The sequence below is a fragment of the Oryx dammah genome, unplaced genomic scaffold (genome assembly GCF_014754425.2).
Source record: "Oryx dammah isolate SB20612 unplaced genomic scaffold, SCBI_Odam_1.1 HiC_scaffold_6, whole genome shotgun sequence".
Taxonomy (NCBI): Eukaryota; Metazoa; Chordata; class Mammalia; order Artiodactyla; family Bovidae; genus Oryx; species Oryx dammah.
Window position 1 is genome coordinate 32,355,492 of NW_024070190.1, and position 16,160 is coordinate 32,371,651.

The following is a 16,160-nucleotide window of genomic DNA, read 5'->3' on the forward strand; positions in this document are numbered from 1 at the left end:
GCAGGGAAGGCTCGCTGCTTTTGTTGAGGCAACGTCCACACAGGCACTGGGGTAAAAGTAAAAGGCTGTGGTCTCAGGCTCAGGGGCTCAAGCCTGATGCAGGCCTGGCCCCTTGAGCAGCCTTGATAAAAAGGAACCTCTCTCAAACCCAGTAGGCCCTCGATGGCCGGCTGGCAGCCCGTTCCCCAGGGGGCTGGGGGGTGGTGAAAATCTCACCGTCTCCACATGCCCCCAAATACATGGCTGGGACGCCAGGGTTCGGACCCTGGCTGGGACTACAGCCCCCTAACCTGCTCTTCTCCCAGGAGATCAGACTTTCAAAGGCCAGGATACGCCCAGGCTGGTCCCAGCAGCTGCTCCTGGACCTGCTGGGGCAAGCCCTGGGGTAAGTGCCCAGAGCTGGCATTTGCTTTGGCCTGGGTGCCAAGGCGGAGAGGTCTTTGATGTGGCCTCTGTGCCAGCTCATGAGTCTGGTTCCAGCTATCACTAGACGGCTGGAAAGGGACCTTGATGGTCCCTCGGAACCTCCTGGAACAGGCAGGCTGGAGAGGGGGTGCCACACCCGCCCCCACCCTGCTGGTCAAAGCTTCCTTCAAATTCTCCCAGACAGCAGAAGCAGAGTGAGAAGAGGGTTGCAGGGAGGTGCCTGGGGAGATCAGAGCTGGGAAAATAGCCCTCCACCCTCCTCCTCCACTCCGGGCAGGTGTGCAAAGCACAGCCAGACCAGCCGCCTCCCTGCCTCCCACGCCGCCCACAGGGCTGGCTGCTCACACGATCCTCAAAGCCACACTACCCCCAGGAGCTCAGGTTTCTGAAGCAGGAGAGCCCTTACTACCCTCCCTTTCTGTTTTACAGAAGGAGAAATGGAAGGGAATCGGCTAGGGAAGGGCAGACCCTGGATTCCTGGGCATGAGAAGGCCCACCTGCTCCAGCCCACCTGGTCTAGAGGCTGGGGTGTCCCAGCTGGACCCGCCTTGGGGTGGGGGAAGAGAGGTGTCCACAGGGGATTCTCATCCCTGACTCCTTTCTCTGTGAGGACCCTTTCTGGGCCACGCCCCTTCTCCAGGAGCCCCCAGACCATAGTACTCCCTGGCTGGGCTGGCCCACCCACATTTTCCATCCCAGATCCTTTTAATCTGGATTCCTGGGAACCCGGAGGAGCCATGGGGGCACCTGCCTGGGGCCGTGAGAGGGAGGCAGGACCCCACCCCACACCAGACCTCAGGCCTCCTTGGCTTTACTGATTCAGCATCTGTTTAAGATTTCAGAAACACGGGACCACGGCTCAGACCTCATCTGACCCTGCAGAAGTGCGGAAGCTGAGGGCTTGTTAGAATTTAGTCTAAGATGGAATCATTAGCAGCAAAGGGTTCCTATTCAGTCTCTCTCCCTGATTTTCTCTCTCTCTTACACACATACACACACACAGGCTGCTGGCCAGAATCACAAGCACGCCCACACCCACACTCAAGAAAAGCGTTTTCTATTTTTGTGTGTTGTTTTTTCATTTTCTTTTTTTTTTCTTAAAAAGAACTTATCCAAATATCTGGATAATAAATCATTTGCGTTTCCTAAGAAACTGAGTTTTCTTTTCCCTTGTGGTTTTGGTGTTTTTCTTTTTTTTTTTGAGCCTTACTAGTGGTTGGAAGCTTTCTTTCTTTCCTCTTCCTTTTCACGTATGGACAGGAGAAAGCAGTTTCTGTGAATTGTACTTGACTCTTCAAAGAGGAAAACGGTGTGAACGGAGAGGGAGGAGGGAGAATCAATAACCAAGGAAGAGAATAAAGAACACAACTGAAACAGGTGCCCCGAGAGTTCCCGGGTCTGAGGGTAGGAGGGCCACCTCCTGTTCCCCTAGCTGCCTCCAGAGGGCCTGGCCCCTCCTGCTTCCTGCACAGAAGTCTGAGGTCAGGAGAGACAGCATGGGGTGGAGAAGGACCGCTGAGTCCTCCCAACAACGAAGTCCATGGATCTCCTAAGGCTGGTTGTGGTCTGCGGGTGGGGCAAGGTGGCGGAGGAGGAGGAGGGGCGATTCTGGCTGTGAGCTCGGGGGCAGAGGAGGCCCAGCTGCCCCCCAGGAGGCTGCCCCGGGCCTGCCTGTGCCCGCCTCCCGCTGGTCCCTCCCAGCCCACAGGTGCAGGCCAGCTCAGCACTCCCCATCGGTGGCCATAGCCACCAGCATCTCGCTCTTGCCCATCTCCTCCAAGGCACTCGCCAGGCTGTTGAGGTCCCCATCGTCCTGCTGCAGAGCTTCCCAGAGGTCCAGGATCACACCCGTGGGGCTTGCTTTGGTGGCAAAGTAGTTCAGGTACCTGATGGAGGGAAGGAGAAGGACCCTGGGCTCCCCAGATGCTCAACCTGGGCTCTGGACCCCCAGAGTCCTGGGGTCTGAGTCCCCGCCCCTCTGCTTGCAGGCTGTACGGCCCCAGGCCATACACTGCTCCTCTTTGAGCTCCTCTTTGAGGATGACTATTGCCATTATATTTGTCCAGCATTTTAAGCTCTCCAGAAGAGTTCTGACACCTCGATGGATTCTGCCAACCCAGCAAGCATTTCCAGAACACCTGATGTTCTGGGCACAGGGCTGCTGCTGCTGATCACACCTGGCTGGTATCCTGGCTTGACCTGATTCTCACGGGCTGGCACTCCAAGCATGATGCTCTTTAAGGAACCACTATCAGGCTGCTTACCCCGTGTGGACACCGGGAGAGGGGCGGCTGTGGACCCAGCCCAGCAGACCATCTTCACACTCACCGGTCCATGGAGAGCTTCTGTGCCAACAGCCGCCAGTCGTTGCCACGTGAGTTGGGGGCATCCAGGCTGTTGCATATCTTCTGGCGAATGGACAGGGGGATCTTGAAGGCGTAGGGTCCCAGTTGGGTGGTGACCACACTGCTGGGGGCGGAGCAAAGGGCATCTAGGGAGCCAGCGGGCGTCTGGAAGGACAGGGAGCAAGGGTGGATGGGGAGAGGGCTCCCTGTGTGCAATGCCACTGGGCATCTGTCCCTCCAGCCTCCCTGCCCAGGGACTGTGAGCTCGGGGAGTCTCTGGCATCTCTCTGTGCTCTGGGTGGGCTCCAGCTGCTCAAAGGCCTCGTTCCCTAGAAGGTGAGCTCTCCAGGACTGGGGCGGCACACCCTTCCCCAGCCTCAGGGCACATGCTAACACACGGCCCCCGGCCAGTGCTGATGCTGTCTCGTGATTACAAAGCCACGAGGGCCTCAGCCACAGTCTCATCCACGTGCACCCACTTTTACCCAAGCAGAAATGAAGTCTAGAAAGGGGAAGTGACCATGGTCACATGGTGAGTCAGTGACAGGGCTGGGTCTAGACTGCTTCCAGCACTCTCTCCACTGCACTGCAGGGAGGGCCCGGCACTGTCCCCCGGGTGCCTCAGGTTTTATAAGCCTCAGTCTGGGTTATAGTGCTGGAGAACTGCAATCTGGGTTATTGTGGAGATACAAGAGCCACGATCCCTGCCTGCCATTAAATCTTTTTTTCTCATCTCCCAGGTGGGGATCCTCGTATCTGTCTCCCTGGTGGTTGTGAAGATGTGGTGAGATTTGGTGCAGGTCAGGCCCAGGCTTGCACTCAGTAAGTCACAGCTGTTGGCCAAGAGTGAGCACGTCCCAGCTCAGACATGGGAGGTGAGGGGTTTCCCAGGTGCTGCCAGTGGGAAAGAACCCACTGCCAATGCAGGAGGCATAAGAGATGTGGGTTCGATCCCTGGGTCAGGAAGATCCCCTGGAGGAGGGCATGACAACCCACTCCAGTATTCTTGCCTGGAGAATCCCATGGACAGAGGAGCCTGGCGGGCTACAGTCCATGGGGTCACAAAGAGTCAGACATGACTGAAGCGACTTAGCATGCACGTTGGCCAAGAGTGAGCACGTCCCAGCTCAGACATGGGGGCTGAGGGCACAGTTCTGTGGGAGGTGGCCCTTCCCCCAGATGAGGGGGAGTCTCGGGTCTGCGCCCTGCTGCACCCAGCCCACCCTGGGTGTCCGCACCCTGGCCCTCACCTCTGCCAGCGTGGTATGAAGCTGGAATATCTGGCCCTCCCCCTCCACCTGCCGCACGCAGATCTTGCAGGTGAGCTCCGTGGAGGCCAGGCTGTGCCTCTCCAGCGTGAAGGTGCAGTGCAGGGCCTTCTGGCTACCACTCCAAATGTGGTAGAAGGGGATCTCCTGGGGGAGGCAGGCAGGGTTGAGGAGGTGAGGCCAGCTGGCCCTGCCCTCAGGAAATGGAGGCGTGGGCAGGGAAGGGGGCCAGCCTCAGGGAAGGCTAGGACCTTCCCATCCAGGTAGGCAGAGGAAGAAGAGCTGGGCAAGGGCCTTCCAACTGAGAAAGGGAGTATATGGGCAAGAAGGCATGAGTCTGAATATATGACTCTGTGTGTGTGTGTGTGTGTGTGTGTGTGTGTGTACTTATGTGTGTGTGAGACTGTGGGACTGGGAAGCCTTGTGGACTCAATAGCTTCACACAGATGGGCATGGGCAGAGGGGTGTGACCATCAGAGATTAGTCTGGACAATCTGGCAGGCATGAATGCTCTTAGAGACGGTAAGACCTTTACAGATGATGTATACAGACTGTGCGTGGGAGTATATGACCCGGGTACCGGGGGAGAAAGAGGGAGACACAAGGGTGGGTGTGGGGACCAAGGCTGCAGGACAGAGAGGGAAGGTGGGAGGAGGGATTGGTCTTCTCTGGGTAGCCCCCTCCCCAGCTCCACCCCTCCCCCTCCTTAGGCCCAGCCCTCACCTGGTACTTGGCCAGCAGCTTGCTCCTCCAGTGAGCATGGGGGATGTCGTGGAGGGAGAGGCGCAGGTTATGGTAACTGTCCTTAAACAGCAAGGGTTTTGGCTCCTCCACTAGGTAGCCACCCAGCGTCCGTTCCAGCTCCAGAACCTCCTGTGGGCCAGGGAGCGATGAGAAAGGGGAACCCATCACATTGGGCCAACAGGCTCTTTCTTGCTGCAGGTGTGAGACTTGGGGACACATGTGGGCAGAGGGAACCAGACTGTAACATTGAGAGCAGGGTCTATCTGAGGCACAGGACTGGACATTTGGTAAGTACTCAAAGAAAACTTACTGTGTGGGTGGATGCATGGGTGAATAGACAGAAAAATGGATGGATGAATGGATTTATAGATGACCAAATAGATACATGGATGGCTCAATAGACAGGCTGACAAATAGATGGGTGGATAGATACAGACAAAATGATGTGTAGATTAAAATACAAATGGATGGGTGTGTAAACAGAAGAAGGAAGAAAAGATAAATGGATTGGTGAGTGATGGCTGGATGACTGGATGGATGGACAGAGATTGAATAAACAAAGAATGACATCAAACCAACATGTGGCAACTTCCCTCTTGATCTCCATTCCATTCTCTGACCATAACTGGATGTTAGCCAGTGCCCTAGTACCAAGAGATCCAGGCTGCAAGAACAGTTCCCCAGGGCCTCTAACCCATTATGGGCCTCCTGGAATTTCAGGTCAGCCTGGTCTCAGGAGGAGACTCTCCCATGAGGCCTTTTCACCTGTGTTGCATCAGTCAGCAACTTGGAGTCTGAGACAAGTCACATGAGACCGGGAAGCAAAGGAGCTAGAAGAGCTCACAGACCATGGGTGGAAGAAGCCACAGGAGCTCTTCCCTGGAGCCCCAGGAATGGAGGAGGCTTCACAGAGCCGGGAGACAGAAAGATGGAAAAGGAAAAGGGGTTTAAACAGGGCCAAGGGTCTGTGCTCTCCCACTGTGGCAGGATGAGACTGAGGCCCTGGGAACCGCTGGGAGGGTGAGCAGAGAATGGACAGGGTCTTAGAGGCTAGGGAGACAGGGAGGTACTAAGACCTGCTGTTATCAGGTTGCAGGTGCTAAAATCCTTCTCTCTCTACCTGCCCTGAACCCCTCCTCATCTGCCATGGCCCCCCTCACTTAGGGGCACTATCCACTGTTCTGCACACACTAGGAGCTTGGCTGTCAGTCCTGACCCTTCCTTACCTCCCCTTACTCTCTCCATTGGTCACTGCTTCTGTCCACTCTACTAACTAAACAGAGTTCAGCCCCCTTGCCTGCCTGTTGTCCAGGGTCCAGCTGAAGGTCTGGCTGCAGCCTCCCAGTCTTTTGTCTATCCATCCCCACAGTGTAAGCTTTCAAGAGAGCACCTGTGAATAAGTGTCCACCAGGTTTCTGCCCCCACCCACTGGATGGCTTCCAAATTCCTTGGCATGACCCAAGGCTGTTGGGAGGCTGAGCCCTGCCATCTCTCGAGCTCCGGCTCTCATACCCCAGCACGCTTTGGCACACAGGACACCACACCTGCCTTTGCTTAAACTGCTCTGTCTCCCGGAATGTCCTTCTCCCTTCTCTGCCTGGAGCTCCCACCTGTCCTTGCGAGCTTAGGGCTAAGGTCAGCTCTGAGAAGGCTGTTGGGCAGACCCCCTCCCCAGCAACCAAGCCCCGCCAGCCCGCATCCCCAGGCTGACGCTCTCACAGCTCCGCATCAGTGATCCTCAGGTCTGGCTCCACCTCTAGCCTGCAGATTGGTGAGGGCCAAACTCTGCCCGACTCATCTCTGTATCACGAGGGTCTGATGCCATTTCAATGTTTGAGGAATGAAGGAATGACTGGATGAGGCTCATGGTGGCAGAGGGTGCCTGGCAGGTGCCATGATCCTGGGGAGGGAGTACTGGAGGGTACCATGCAGTGGACTGGCTGTGGGCAAGGCACCCCCAGTGTGCGGGCCTGTGCGGGCGTCCGTGGTCTGGTGTGCGGGCCTGCGTCCGTGGTCTGGTGTGCGGGCCTGTGCGGGCGTCCGTGGTCTGGCCTTACCTTCAGTCCTACAGGCGTGTCGTCCAGGCAGTAGACTCTGAGGCTGTACTCCAGGGAGGTGCAGAGGGCCGGGGCAAAGATGGCCAGCTGGAGCCGCTTGACTGCCGAGCGGGAGTAAGACTCACCCGTAAACACGTAGGTGCCCAGCTGGTCCAGCAGGATGTGGCAGGACCTGGCCTCCAGCTGGCAGTAGCAGGGAGTATTCAGGGTCTCCTCATCCAGGGTCACCACTTCCTGTACGGGCAAAGCGGGTGGGGGTGAAGTGGCCGGGCCCCCTCCAGCCAAGGCCCTGGAAGGGGTCTATCCAGGCTGGGCCAGGATGAAAGGGGCTTTCAGATCCCAAGGCCCCCTAGCCTTGCCTCCTCACCTCCCAGTGGCCCTGGTGGGCCTGGGTCTTGAGCTGGAAAATCCAGTTGCCAGCACTGACTTCTGCACAGTGGGGCACCGTGAGGATGACGGGGCGGCACAGCAGGAGGCCCGTGGGCCCGCAGGTCACTGCGGGGCTCAATACTGTCTGGGTCCCTTCTGAAAGTGGGCTGGGGCAGGGTGGAGGGTGAGAGGGAGGCAGTGAGGAAGCGGGGCTGGGCTGCCCCCTGCCCTGGCTGCTGGGGTGAGAGAAGGCAGTTCTGTACCCCTGGGGCTCCCAGAGTTAAGGAAAAATGGCACAGGCCTTGAAATTGTTTCTAGATTTTTGCTATTACATTGCAACATTCTCATAGCCAAATCTTTGCTCCTATTTTCAAAGGTTCTGCACTCTGCAGATGCTGTGGACAGGTACTGCTAAAAAGCCCTCTGGAAAACTGGTACTCATCCACACTCCCACCAACGTGCCATGGGAGGGCTGTGTTCCCACACTCTTGCCAGCATGAAGGTACTATGACATTTGAAAATATCTTTGCGAATTCATGAGCAGGGAAACTTCCAGCACCTCATAGCTCTTTCTTTTACTATTTCTTTGATTTCAAATTAACTCGAACATTTTCTCATAACCTACTGGCCACTGTGTGTATGCGTGCATGCATCTGTATGTATGACAGTGTGTGTGTGAATCACTCGTTCATATCCTTTGCCCATTTTTGTACTGAGATGTTCAGTTTTTCTTACTGGTCTCCCAAACCTCTTCATACAGTTAATATATTAACTCTTTGTCATATTGTAGCCAGCTGGTCATCTGGCTTTCAGTTTTATGATTTGTTGAGCTGGTTTTGCATGACTTAAATGGGAACAAATATAGAGCAATGTCTTCCTTGGAGAACTATCTCTGGTCTTGGCACTGGGTTTAGAAGGGGATATACTTGAGCCCAAGGTGGGCAAGCAGCAGGGAGACAGGCTAAGCAGGGGGCAGCCAGGCTGGGGCTGGGTCTCTCTACTCACAGGGTGTTTTCTGCCTTGTTGATGAGGAGGTACATCTCATAGAACTTGCCCTGGGGGATGGCTCCATTGGGCACCAGCAGGCTGACCCCTAGGGGGAAAGAGAGGTCAGTAGGGAGGGGCTAGAAGGAGTCCAGGACCTTAGCACAGGGGATGGGGGGTTGGCCTCCAGCTTGGAATAGAGAGAGAAAGACATCTTCTGAGATCCTGGTGGTTACCAGCAAGGCATGGGGAGAGTGGTTGGGTGCCAGGAAAGGCCCCTGGCCTTTCACTGACCACAGTGGGGCTGTCCAGAGGGACCACACAGAGGAGGCATTGCAATGGGATGTAGAGATAGGCCAAAGTCCTGGAGGCCGAAGGGGTGGTTCCAGCCCCATCCTAGCTCAGGGTATGACATGGGGGAACTGTCAACTGCTGGCTATGCAACCTGAGCTGGGCGGCCCTGTCTTTTTAACAGCATCCTGTGGTTTCTTGACTACATGGCAGTATACTTTCCCACTTACTCGATAGTGAAATTGAGGTTTAGCAAGTTCGCCTCCCCTAGCGAGGCAGAGGCAGGCCTGGACCTCAGGTCTTCATTTATCATCACTTTATCCCCTTGGGCCTCACTTCTCATGTCTGTGAAATGGGACCAGGAAGTCCTATTTTTGGCTGGGTGAGTGTTGGATTGTCTAGAGGGGAACATGCCGAGGCCAGGCTGACGGGCAAGCAGAGCAGGGACCCACCTGTGCCGGGGATGCTGAGCCTCCCGCCCAGGCAGCCAAAGGTGCCGCTGACACTGCTCCCCGGGTCACGGGGCAGGCCCAGGACTTGCTGGGAGCCGAGGCTGGCACTGCGTAGGTGCAGGAAGTGGGTGTCCCGGGCAAAGTCACCAGGGTACGTGCCAGGCGGCAGGACTCCCAGCAGGTCGGCCCCGTCTGCCAGGCCTGGCCCAGAGCCGGTGGTGCTGGAGCTATAGACCTTGATCTTGAGGTTGGGCAGCGGGTCCAGCAGCGGCGAGTTGGTCATGGGGATCTTGTCAGCTGAGTCCTGCAGGGCGTACTTTGGCCCACGGTAGATGCTGGCGCTGGCAGTGAGGTCAGGAGGCACGGATGGGTGTAGGAGCTGTGGGTTGTCTGCAGGACGAGGCTGCAGTCAGACTCAGCCTGCGGTGCCTCCCTGGCCCCATCCCACCCTCTGCTACTGCTGGGGGCCCTTCTTTCACAAAATCCCTCCCAAATTCCAGCTCTGAAAGGTTCCACTGTCAACTGAGGCAGGAAGCTTAGGGACTTGCCACCTGAGTTATTTCTTCTCTTTCCTGCATCGCTCTCATCCATACTTGTCCAGTGATCTTTATTAAAAAAACTCTAGAGAAACTTCAGGAGGGAGTCAGGCGCCCCTGCTCTGGTCTGGCTGGCCTGGCTGCCAAGCCCCCTGGGGACCCTGCCCTCACCCACCACCCCAAGTGTTCCCAGGTCCTTACTGGGCCTTGCAGTCTTGAAGTTGACTGGGTGGAAGCCGCCGGTGAGGGCGGCGGATGAGTCGGTGATGTCAGTGTCAAAGTCCCGGCAGTTGCGGCGGTACACCACCACCGCCACCACTATGAGGACAGCCACCACCACGAAGATGGACACCACAAGGCCTGCATACAGTGCCATGTCCCCCGAGGTCTCCAGGACTGTGGGGACAGGAGGGCTGAGTGAGGGGCAGGGGGCAGAGACCCAGGTCTTGGGGGAGCCAGATATTCCCTTGGTCCCCGGGGAGAGGCAGGGCCTGGGACAGACTGGTGTTGTCTTAGGTTTAAATCTGAGCCCTGCCAGACAGGCTGGTGACCTCAGGCAAGCCTTGAACCTCTCTGAGCATCAGTCTGTATAAGTTTACCGGTCTAAATGCCTCTGCCCCCATGCTCTGCTTCCTTCCCAGTGTAGTAAGGAGAGGCACAGGCACTCTTAGAGTGGACACTCTCGAGAGTGAAGTCACTGCTCTCTGCTCAGGAGGTGACAGGGCCTGTGGCTCAAAATCAGGGGGGCCACAGAGTGTCCCGTCCAAGGTGGGAGTAAACCCAGGGCCTCACTTGCAGCCTGCAGCAATCTCCGTAGGACCCAAGGTCCTGGTTCCCAGAAATCTCTGCAAGTAGCCACTCTGAGCTCATTTCCATTCTGGGCTGTGGGGGGGTGGGGGTGGGGAAGCAGGAGGAGGAGAATGAGATGCATGGTGATGGATGGAGAGGAGGGAAGGGAAGGGAGAGCTGGAAGGGAAGGAAGGGGCTCAGGGAGGCAACCCCAGCTTATACTCCCCACCCTAGACAGGCTGCTAGGCTGGAGGACATCCTGGTCTGGACAGTGGGCAGGGCAGGCTGCTGCACAGCTAGAATCAGCTCCACACAGCCAGGCAGAGAGGTGTTCTGTCCAACAGAACTTTCTAGGATGATGGCATATCCCATGTCTATGCTGTTTCCCATGACAGCTGCCAGCCACGTGCGGTTATTAAACAACTAAAATGTGGCTGGCTTGGCTGAGGAAAAGAGTTTTTAGACATATTTATTTTCAGCTAAGATAAATAGAATTTTCAAGCCGCACACGTCTAGCGGCTACTACACTGGACAGCGCAGCAGAGCCAAGACGGCTGCCCCCACTCCGCCCCATTTCCTTTGGGAGCTCTGGGAAGCCCCTGTCTACTCTCCGCCAACCCCCAGGGCCCTCAGAGAGGGAGGCCAGCTTTCCTGCCCGAACTGGGGGGAGGCCTGAGCTTCAGCAAGGTCGGGCAGGGCCCTCAGCCCTGAGGTTTGGCTGATTCCACCACCTGCTGGACCTCCATCTCTCCTCATTCTTGGGCTCCCAGGGAGAGCTGCCAGAGACGGTCCCCAAGTCTGGGCTCCCATCTCTCTGGGGGCTCTGCCTCATCACGTCATCGCTATCATGGGGGGTGGTCACTTGCCTGGTGATGTATAATATCTAATCAGTCACCCGTCTGCCCCCGCTGTGAGCTGCATTCAGGGCCTCACTACTGATTTTACAATTCTGGAATTATCTGGAAATTGTGGCTTAATTACCGCAGGCCAATCTGCCCAAGCTGCAGCACAGCCCCTGGGGGCTGACGTAGGGCAGCGGGTGTCCCAGGGACCTAGGAGGTGTCCGTCGGCTGCTAGGGGGAACAGTGAGAGATATTGGGAGGGGTAGGTGTGGGCCTGCCTGCCGGCCCCACCCTGCAGAGGAAAACCGAGGGGTGGGGCTAGGAGCAGCTCTGGCCAAAGATTTAGGTTCCAATCGTAACTGGATCCTTGGGTAAGTCCCTTCTCTCTGAGACTCAGTTTCCTCTCCTATAATGAGAAGGGCAAGATAGTGCCTGGGGGCCCTCTTTTCACCCGAGGGTCTGCCCGTCTGACGGTGATGGAGACCATGCCACGTGCAGTGCTGGGCGCTGGGAGCCCCACAGAGCTTGTAGGGGGCACCCTCAACTCTCCCTGCCCCTTGCCCTGCCCTGCACTCCACCCCTTGAACAAGTCAGCCAAGGAAACCCCGGGTTCCCCCCAGAGGAAAGAGGACAGCCATGAAACGGGACTTACGGTGGCTTTTGGGGTCACTTAGAGTTTTCTTATCTGTCGAGGGAAATAAAGGGAAAGAAAGACAATGACACAGATGACAGGGAGAGGGTGGTAGAGAGGGTGATGGGGAGACGTGTGGATGAGATGACAGCCTGGCGGGCGGGCAGGGCCCCAAGGGGCTGCTTCACTGCAGGCCAGGCGGTGGGGGCTGGGTGGGGGGCTTATCTGGCTCCAGAGCCGCCACCCTGGGCCCCGCCCTCTGAAGACTCACTTTGCACGCACAGCCCATCAGTGCAGTTCTTGGAGTCGAGCAGGGTCCCGCTGCAGTCCCGGCCTCCGTTCTGGGGTGGGGGCGCCATGCACTCGCGGCTGCGCCAGTGCGCACACTCAGTGCTACAGGCTGACCACTTGCTCCACTCTGTCCACCCGCCGTCGACTGTGGGGACACAGCATGTGGTCCATGGGGACATGGGCACGCACAGGTGCCTGCACACACGGCCACATGTGCACAGCAGCAGTGCACACACACACAGAGCACAGAAGGCAGGGCCGGGGGCGAGTGCGGTGCCACCTGGCTTGCGGCCTTACCTGGGCACACGGTGGTGCAGGCAGTCTTCTGGAAGGCCTGGCCCTCGCAGAAGGCACCTCCGTTGAGCGGGGCAGGGTTGGTGCAGGTCCGTGTGCGCTTCTGCCAGCCGCGGCCACAGCGGTTAGAGCAGGGCGACCACTCTGCCCAGCTGGACCAGCCACCGTTCACTGCGAGGGTAGTAGGTGTCACCCAGCTGGCCTGGCTCTTCACCCTGTGGGGCCCCCAGGCCCCATCCCACAGCCCCGAGGAGGCCCCTCTGCTGAAGACTGGCCTTCTGGAGTTGGACCCTTCTGCCATCAAGGCTGGGGACTCAGACACCAGCGGGCAGACCCAGGTTGCATTCAGCACCAGAGGGGAACCAATGACTCCCTGCCTTTCTGTACAATGGCAAGTAGAGGTCCAGAGAGGGCTGGCACCCAAGGTCTCCCCTTGAGGAACTGGGGGGTCTGTAATTGGAACGCAGTACAGGGTTCTATCTAAAACACTCATCTCAGCCATGGCTCCACCCTCCCACCCCAGGGGACAGCAAGGAATTACTGAGGGCCCCAAGCAGCAGTCCCGAACTCTGCGCTTGGGGATGGGGATCCCAAATGGGCCCTGCCTCAGCCCCGACTCCCAGGGAACTGGGTCTTCTTCAGGGATAAGCAAAGGGCTTCAGAAGGGGAGGGTGATCCTGGCTGGGGGCCCAGGAGTGCCTGGCCTCACCAATAAATTTGCTGTGTGAGCTTGGAGAAGGTACCTCTCCTCTCTTGGGCCCCCTCCTCCCCACCTGTTCACCAGGGTCCTGCTGGCTTTTGCGTAGAACAGGGTCAGGTGGGCTATATAGCCCCAGGTTCCCGCCCACCTCCACCACGTGCCCCCTCCCCACCGCCCACTCTGGGCCACACCGTAGACTATGATGGTGGCCGTGGTACTGCGGCGCTTTGCCACGATGTTCTTGGCCACGCAGGTGTAGTTGGCCGTGTCCGACAGGCGGGCCTGGCGGATAATGAGGTTGTGGTCGATGGTGAGCAGGAAGTTGGTGTCCTGGGTGGGGTCGATGACATCCTCGTTCTTGAGCCATTCCACCTGCAGGGGAGGGGTTGGGGGTATGAGGGCCAGTGCCTGATCCCTGCACCCCGGAGAGTGGGCCCTCTCTGCAGGGGGTAGGTGGGGAAGGCCGAACTAAATAGTACAGCAGTTCTATCCCTGTCCAACCTTGGTGGTGACCCAGGAAGCAGGGCCTCTACAGGCCAGGCACTGTGCTGGACACTGCAGAACACAGTGGTTAAGACGACCAGCCACCAGCTGGTGGCCTTGGGAAGGGACTTCCGCTCAGCCCCAGTTTCATCAGCTATAAGTTGATATTCAGTAGCACTATCCAAAGGGCTACTGTGAGGATGAAATGAATCCATATATAGAAAGTGTGAAGCACATGCCTGGCTCACAGTAAGTACTAAATAAATGCGTGTCTTCATCATTAACTCTGTAAACCGACTCCCTTAGTCAGGGTAAGAGGCCTGGCAGGTGATTAAAAACAGGGTCCCCATTTTAGCAGCTCTGGGTGTGCAAATCCCAGCTCCACCACTTACTAGCTGGGTGACCCTGGTTGACCGCTTCTCCCGTCCCAGTGCTGTGTTCCTAGCCATAAGATGGGATGACGTGGGTTGCTATGAGGACCACTGTGCCAAGTGCTGGGCACATGTGGGAGCCCCACGAGGGTACCTGTCATGAAGGGAGTCTGAGTTCATTTCCAGATGGTGGCCTGGGCTGGGGGGAGTGACTAGAGCCAAGATTCTGATGTCTGATTTGGAGCTGGAAGCCCAGGGGTCCATCTTCCCCAACCCTGTGCTACTAAGGTCCCTGGGAGCAAAGCTGTTTCCCCATGCCCTGCTCTGACTCCAGGACCACCAGTGAGGGCAGTGGAAGAGAGGAAGCAGGTCTGGAATACAAGCAGGGCAGTGAGGGGACAGGTGGGCTTCACCCAGGGATGCACGTGTGGTACCAGAAGGTGTGATGAACTCAGACACACGCATTGTGAGACTCTTTGGTGTCCATAAAGCTGGGTTCTTGGCTTCTGGGAGACGGTGTGTGCAGCCACTTCCCTTGCAGGAGGCCGAGCCTGGGGTCAGCCCAAGGGGTCCTGGGTGTTCCTTCCCCAGTTCTGTCCCATCCATGAGGTTAGATTATGCCTGTAGGGGGCCCAGCTGGGATCTGGGATGTGCTGAGTTCCAAAGAGATGGCAGTTCTTTCCTCTGTAAAACGGGAGGGCTCTGGGAGGCTGAGTTACTGTGGCTGGTGGTAAACACCACACTGGGCCTCTGCCATGCCCAGTATTTCCCATGTCCTCACTCACCTCAGCCACAGGCACCCCCTCCGGTGGGCGGCACTGCAGGAGAACTTCATGGTCCAGGGGCACTTCCTTGCCCAGAGGCTCCTGATCAAAGTTCTTGCGCAGGTCTGGGAGAAGGGAAAGGGTTCCAAGGCACCGTCAGGCCAGGGCGGGGAGGAGGCCAGTCAGGCAGAGCTGGATCCTGAAGTGCCCCCTTCTAGCCACGAGGTGGCAGTACACACCAAGGAAATTTCACCAGGACTCCTGGCCTTTACCAGGGGAATCTCTTCTCCAAGATAGGGGCCTTACCAGGTGGAATGAGGGGAACAAAGTTCCCGCCCTAACTCTAGGATCCTATGCACATGATGACTAGGGAAGCTGATGGCTTTGTTATATAAATAAGTAGACAAAAAAGGGCCATTGGAAATTCTGACCAAAGGTGGCACAGGCTCTGGGGCTTGGAGTCTTCTTCTGAGCTGGTGGCCCCTGTGCCCTCATGTCTGTGTGTAGAACTCTCCCTCCAGGATCCATGGGGAAACGGGAGAGGGCCCAAGGGAATGGGGTTGGGGCGTCTGGGCAGCGTACATGCAATGCGGACATAGGCCCGGCGACTCTTGGTGGTGCCCGCAGAGCTCCAGGCTACACACTGGCACCAGTAATCCTCCAGCCCGAACAGCTCCTCTACCTGCTGCCGTGACACCTCGATCTGCACCTCTCGCACCTGCAGGCCTGGGGGGAGGAGAGAGATGCGGTGGGTCGGGGGGGGGAAGGTCTGAGGGCAGGAGACACAGGATATGGGACCATGATATCTCACTCATTTTCACCCCTCCGCACCCTCCAGTCCTGGGGGTTCCTCTCCCACTGCCTTCTGTTTCCCTTTTTCTCATCTCTTCTGCTTCGAGCCTGGCCAAAGCCACCACCACAGCTCACCTGGAAACTCAATAATGGCTAACCCAAGCCCTCTGCCCTCATTCAATCCACTTTCCACCCTGCAGACAGTGTGTGCTCTCTGAAAGGTCAAAGTGGCATGCTGCTCCCTGCTATGTCCCTGCCATCCCAGTGTGAAGACCCAGACCCTCCACGTGGCCTCCAGGCCCTGTAGGATCTATCCACTGCAGCCTCACTGGGCGTCTTTGAGGCCCTCATGCTCCCCCAGCCTCTCTAGTCACAGGGCCTTTGCACATCCAGTCCCTTGCCTGGGACTCTTCTTCTGTCCTTTCTATGTCTAGTGAACTCCCAGTGAGCATTTGCTTTGGGCTAGGTCTCACTTTGGAGGGAAGCCCCTCAATGCTGGCCCACCCCCACCAGCTCTCAGAGACCCACTCAGCACTCCCATGGGTGCCCTGGACACTGGTCTGTGCAGTTACCATTCCCCACCCAGCCCGACTCCCTCATGGCACTGCCACGGTCTGAAACTGTATTATTTATTGCCATGTTCAGGCATTAACTGTATCTCCTGCAGGAGAATGAGGTGGGGCTTTGCCCTGTTCACTGCTGTGGCCCAGGGTCTGAGACAGTCAGCGAGC

General features: G+C 57.3%; 1 protein-coding gene across 2 annotated transcripts in view; it reads right to left on the reverse strand.

Moving 5' to 3' along the window:
- Window positions 1–1,646: 1,646 nt before the first annotated feature.
- UNC5B (unc-5 netrin receptor B) overlaps window positions 1,647–16,160 on the reverse strand; it is an 87,118-nt gene continuing 72,604 nt past the window's right edge. The window contains exons 3-17 of one of the 2 annotated variants that reach the window (XM_040242536.1): window positions 15,220–15,363; window positions 14,659–14,762; window positions 13,211–13,391; window positions 12,323–12,490; window positions 12,006–12,170; window positions 11,756–11,788; window positions 9,674–9,868; window positions 8,937–9,326; window positions 8,215–8,302; window positions 7,208–7,376; window positions 6,841–7,074; window positions 4,763–4,912; window positions 4,022–4,186; window positions 2,755–2,936; window positions 1,647–2,312 (exon numbers count right to left, since the gene is read on the reverse strand). In XM_040242536.1, coding sequence (XP_040098470.1) covers window positions 2,147–2,312; window positions 2,755–2,936; window positions 4,022–4,186; window positions 4,763–4,912; window positions 6,841–7,074; window positions 7,208–7,376; window positions 8,215–8,302; window positions 8,937–9,326; window positions 9,674–9,868; window positions 11,756–11,788; window positions 12,006–12,170; window positions 12,323–12,490; window positions 13,211–13,391; window positions 14,659–14,762; window positions 15,220–15,363 — 2,534 coding nt within the window. In that variant the 3' untranslated portion in view covers window positions 1,647–2,146. The remainder of the gene's footprint in view (window positions 2,313–2,754; window positions 2,937–4,021; window positions 4,187–4,762; window positions 4,913–6,840; window positions 7,075–7,207; window positions 7,377–8,214; window positions 8,303–8,936; window positions 9,327–9,673; window positions 9,869–11,755; window positions 11,789–12,005; window positions 12,171–12,322; window positions 12,491–13,210; window positions 13,392–14,658; window positions 14,763–15,219; window positions 15,364–16,160) is intronic. The other variant, XM_040242537.1, reaches the window with a different exon arrangement.